The 5,958-nt window shown below is 36.1% G+C and overlaps 1 protein-coding gene across 1 annotated transcript in view; it reads left to right on the plus strand.

Moving 5' to 3' along the window:
* The window catches only part of LOC107721154 (TBC1 domain family member 22A-like), a 158,941-nt gene that overhangs the window by 132,253 nt on the left and 20,730 nt on the right, over window positions 1–5,958 (plus strand). The window contains exon 9 of the mRNA XM_016529025.1: window positions 1,154–1,249. Coding sequence (XP_016384511.1) covers window positions 1,154–1,249 — 96 coding nt within the window. The remainder of the gene's footprint in view (window positions 1–1,153; window positions 1,250–5,958) is intronic.

The raw sequence follows: 5,958 nt of genomic DNA on the forward strand, positions 1-5,958 counted from the left end.
ATTATTGTGAAACCCTCAAGACACAACAAAAACACAGCTCCGATCACAGCGTCCTCCATCCTCCTGTTGTTAATGTTGTTCTTCTTTGTTTCTGTTGTTGAACGCCGCGCACAAATGACGACGCTGTCGACCGGCTTACGTCACTTCTTAGTACATCATCTTGTTTCAGCCTGCCCTTTAATTTCATTGTTTTATTTCGGCACCATCAGAAAATGTGTCAAGAAGCCTAAATGAAGAGATGGGATAAGTGGTGAGAAAAATAAAAATGAGAAACGTGAAAGGTCAAACTAAATAGAGGATATTTTTTTTCTCGATCTCTTAATAATAAAAATTCTCATATAAACTCAGATACACTGGTTTCTTTCTGTTTTCCTAAAGAGATCTTATTGAACTATTATGTAGCTCTTGATCTGTTTCATCTGAAGTCTACTTTTAATATTAGTCAAGGTTTCTTGTACCAAAAAAGGTTATTAATTAATTTAGTTTTTCAAGACAATTTTCTGTTTTTGCTACTGTACCTTTAAGACTTATATATGTAAATGGCCTCTGTCCAACCAAAGCTACCACAGTTCATCAACATTTAAAAAAAAATATATAATAAATTAATTTGTTTGTGTAATATTAAAATATTTATGTAATTGTATAGAATAAATTGTGAACTGGCCATTTCAGGCAATGTACAGTTAAACAGAAAGGGGGAAAAAACTGCAAAAGCATGTAACAATGATTTAAAAAGCCAATATACTAATACAAATTTATGTATAGTTGATGTAACTTAACTTGACACACCAAAAATTATAAGTAAAGCACAAGAAATAAATAAAAAAATCTTGTCGTCTTGATTTATTTACAATTTTATTTTTTGTGATTAATAAACTTATCAACTTATGAATCCCCAGCAGTTCCCTCATGAACCCCAGGGGCTGAACCCAGTTTTGGGAAGCCTTGGGTTATCTTATTAATATCATATTAATTTATTTTATTATTATAATTTTTTTTTTTTTTTTTTTTTTGAACAAGCTGGTAGGCAAATGTAGGTGGTCATATGTTAATGAGCTGATAATTGTGAGGTCATAATGCAAATGTCAGAATGCAAATCGATATGACTCTATTATCCGTGACTTCATTGTTACTCTCATCTTTATGTTCACAGGCAGAGCCTGAAGGATTCTCTCATTTCCATTTGTACGTGTGCGCTGCCTTCCTGGTGCGATGGAGGAAAGAGATACTAGAGGAAAAGGATTTCCAGGTAAGATGGTTTTTTGTGTCGTTTTGTGCGGTCCCTGAGCCGCAGTATGTGTCGTCCTTGCGTGAGCCCCCTCCTTCCTCATTAACTTGCGGGGTCGAGAGGTCAGTGTGCCTGCATTAGTGTGATGACAATACCAGCTGCTGTAAGGTGACATTGCGCCATCCCTTTGAGACGCTTCTATTTCCTGTCCTCTCTCACACTCACTCATTCCATGCGATTGCGAGGTAAGAGGTTTAAGTATGGAGGCTTAGAGAGGGCAGATATGTCACTAGAAGTGCAATATGAGTTTGCTTATATAATCTAAAGTCCCACTTCTGTTACTGGATTCTTGTCTTTCTTTTCCTCATCCTGTCCTCGACCATTACAGTTGCTCTCGCACTTTATGACGTGACAGACGACTAGTTGTCAAGTCAAGTTCCGTTCAAACAGTGCAGGTTTTCCGAGAATGTGGTTGTGAGTCCTGAAAATTTACGGGTGTGAGATTGGTTATTAAATGTAGTTGTCACTCCCGGAAATAACTCACAAACCGTGTATGAACATAACTGTGTTAAGGACTCAAATACAGAACTGACAACCTTATTCTGCAGCTGAGTGTTGCCATAGTTACATTTTCCAATGATACAACTATTCACCGCCCTACATGAGTATGCTGTATACTGTATGTATACTCATGCAGATAAAGTTGGATATAATATATATCCAACTTTATATAGAGAGCTACGCTATAATATAGTTAGCATTTTTTGCAACAATATAAACAATCACGCAGCCGAGATTTGATATATATTGCTTTATATTGAGTATACTTTATGTATGCTGGTAAAGTAGGATGCATTGTACCCAATTTTTTTAAATATCACTGGGTAATAATAAAGTTTACACTTTTCGATGAGATAACAATCAAGCAGTTAATATTTGCTATATAGTGTATACCGCTTATTTAATTATTAGTTATGTTAGATCATGCCTCCACGCCAGAAATATCAGATCCAGCCCTGGACGCCAGGTCCTGTCAGAAAATATCCGTTTTGTCTGGTAACAAAATGACTAGTCAGCAAAATTATCTAATACCCAAAACTAGGGATGCACCGAAATGAAAATTATAGGCCGAAGCCGAAGCCGAACAAAATGAAACATTGGGCCGAATACCGAACACGGTTTTTCACATTTTTCCCCCATGTAGGCCTATTTTGCCATTTTTTTCACAATTGCATTAATTAAATTGCCAAAATGTGCTTTTTACTGTTTTGTCCTGCTTTTCAAATAAAAAAATCAATTACAAAACAACAATTAAAAAATATTTACTCAGATTCCAATTTGAACACTGTGTGTGAATGTTATAATAAATGTATTAACAGAGCTGTTGTAGGGTAATTATTATTATCATTATTATTTTCTTACTTTTTATTTTATTTTACATAACGACAGTAAAATTACAATACTATAATGTATGAATGTCGATGGAGTTTTTTTATTATTTTTTTTTCTCGGCTTTTATTTTAACAGAAACCCGCTGGAAGATCTCAGTGCTTCTTTTTGTTGACAACAGCATGCAGATTTATAAATGATTCTCATTACGAATTTGGGAAGATGTTTGTCACACGCATCACATTGTCACATGCCTTTAAAAATATTCACAAAAATGTTACTGGGCCGAATAATTTCGGTTGCCGAATATTCGGTGCATCCCTACCCAAAACGCGTTAACAGGAAGTCTTCTATCAGCCAAGAAGTTGACTGAGCAAAGCCAAAGAAGAATAGAAGCAGGAGACGATGTAATGATGCTAAAAAAGGAGCAGAGTTTATTGAATAATCATAGTTACGGATGTCTCAATGCTCAGACTTTGTCTGACGAACACAAATACAAGTAGCGTTATACTGAACTGCTTCACAACAACATCCCTAAAATCTTGAATCTCCATAAACATTCCCTTGTATATCTTATTCATGAAGATAACCATCCCTTGAAACAACACAACTAAATAACAATGGAAAAATAATATAAAAAACACGAGTATAAAAACGAGTATATAAATGGCTTAAATGATTATTATAAATGATTAAATGGAATAATAAAACAATTAAATGATAAATGACTATAATTTAATGAATGAATGAATAAATGAAGAATAAAAGAAAGTAGAACAACACAGATGTATGGTTGCTCTCTTGAAGCACACGCAGTTTGCATTTGAGGATCCTTCAGTTATTAATACATTTGTCTTATTTTCTAATTTTACCAGGATTATCATAAATTACAAAAAAAAAATGTGTCTTTGTAGTAAACATGTAATAACTGTCTCTGATTGTCTTTCTTAGAGTTAGCGTTACTTAGTCTGCACAACTTACTCAGAACTTAGAATTCTGTCATCATTTACTCACACTTTTCTTCTTCTTCTTCTGTGGAACACAAAAGGTGCATTTTTGAAAAATCAGAAACCACAATGATTGAATCATTGAGTCATTGACCACCAGTGACCATCAGAAATGGATCAGTTAATTAATTGTTCTTTTGAGTCATTTCTTTTAAATGAACCAGTTGATTTACTAAGTTTACATATGCAAACTTTCATTCAGGTATTGGAACACCCACTTTCCACCATTCAGTCGGTTCCTTATCAGTTCCCTAATAATCAAGTCACGTCCTACTTTTGACTTCGCCTTTTTAAATATTTTGCTTGAGTCAGAATTACGTAATTTTACAGGTTTGAAAAGCATTCACAATGCAGAAATCCGAGTGAATCGAAGTACTACTTTTTTCTTTCAAAATTTTTGCCTTCTCTTTAAACTTGCATCTCTGTGGAGTGAATAGACTGCTCAGTGTGTGTGTGTGTTGAATATGCAGCAAGTCAGTGGTGTGTATCAGCAGTGTGTTGTGGGGCGGTTGATTTATTGTGTTTACAGTGACCAGTGATTCAGAATTATCCCCTGCACCAGCTCTGCAGCTCACGGCTGCTGTTTGGCATTCAGACAACAGCCCCGGGCCTTCATCTTTACCCGCCTGTGCCATGTGTCAGCAGAGAGATTGTTTCTCCTATTCTGTCTCCTTATCCTTTTGTTTCACTCTATATTCCTTCCCTTTTTTGCTGGTTTGTTTTCACACACATGATGGTAGATAAGCGATACCCTATTGTGCCCTGCATGACTGTCCTGACATAGACCAGTTAGAGGTATAGTGGTGTTGTGGGAGATCTGTGGCGAAGAAGTTGACTTTGCTGCACCCTAACCTATGATTTCACCTCCTCCAGTGCAATCTGTTCAGGTCAAGCTGCCCTGGACAAACAGTTCCCATACAATTCCTTGCTGCTTTTTGCATTTTCTGAAGGGAAGAAACAGGGAAGGCTGCTCTTAAAATAATTGGCTAGCTGGTTTCCAGAACATAGTGAGTTGCCTTTCTGTCTAACATAGGCAGATGCCTTCTAAGGAAATCTGATTTGAAAGGCTCTACATGAAGCAACTCCCTATGTGCTCTTCATGATTCAACTCTCATTCATTTTCATGATGTTAGCATGTTGCTAAGCTAATGACAATACAGTCAATTATACAAGCAGAATTTTGTCTTGGGGAATATCATAGTAAACACAGTTTACCTTGGTTATATGTTAAGTGAACATGAACCAGTTGGAAGAAACTCAGATTTGTGTCAGGATCCATGCATAATATACCTGCTGCTGTCAAAAATGAATATTAAGCAACAAAAGAAAAAGAGAAAATTAATCAAGAAAAGTAATCTCCGTAATGGATACATATGATGCTGCAGCACAGTGCCTCAAAATGTTGTTTAGGTAGACAGCTAACAAATAGTTATGCAATACACAATTTTATATTTAGTATAAGGAATTTGTTTTAAAAATGGTTGGTTAATGTTGGTTAAGCCAGTGTTTCCGTTAGGCTGGTTCATATGCTCAAATAAACACAAAAATATTTGAATAGTACCATAGTACTATAGTATAGTAGTAACATATAAAAACATATATAAAAATACCTTTAACACATCTAAAATAAATATTCATGTACACATTGTCATAGAATCGAGGCAATAGAAGGCTCTCTAAAAACAAGTGACCTTCCACAGTAGGTTAAAGGGATAGTTCACCCAAAAATGAAAACTACCCCATGATTTACTCACCTTCAAGCCATCCTAGGTGTATATGACATTCTTCTTTCAGACAAATACAATCGGAGTTATATTAAAGGGGGAATAACGCACACAGTTTCACCCAATCTCATGTTAATCTTGAGTAGCTATAGAAGTAGTACTGCAGCCTTCATATCTCCAAAAAGTCTTTAGTTTTATCATATTTATGAAAGAAAGATACAGCTTTACGGTTCTCTCTGGAAAAAGCCAAGCTCCTGGAGGTGCGCCGTGGGCGGAGCTAAAGAGTGACGAGCACTTGAGCACCGAATGCCAACAAAACAGACATTTGATGCCGTTTCACTTACCGTCTGCAGTTCTGAATCATGACCGGGATCTTTTATAGCTGGGACTGCTCCATCTTTCAGTATCAAACGATGTGCAAATCCAGCGTCGAACTAGGCCTTGTTTATAAAACGTTCATCAACAAACACACTTGTGAAACTCCGTTGCTGCTCCGGAAAAACAAACTGTATCCACTGTTTACATAACGCTGGGTTCTTTAGGAAGCTGAACAAAGTTATCTTTCCCTTACAACCAAAAACACACTTCTTTGGAGACATTCTTCCCGAGC

This window comes from Sinocyclocheilus rhinocerous, unplaced genomic scaffold (genome assembly GCF_001515625.1).
Source record: "Sinocyclocheilus rhinocerous isolate Xijiao unplaced genomic scaffold, SAMN03320098_v1.1 scaffold1322, whole genome shotgun sequence".
NCBI classification, from domain to species: Eukaryota; Metazoa; Chordata; class Actinopteri; order Cypriniformes; family Cyprinidae; genus Sinocyclocheilus; species Sinocyclocheilus rhinocerous.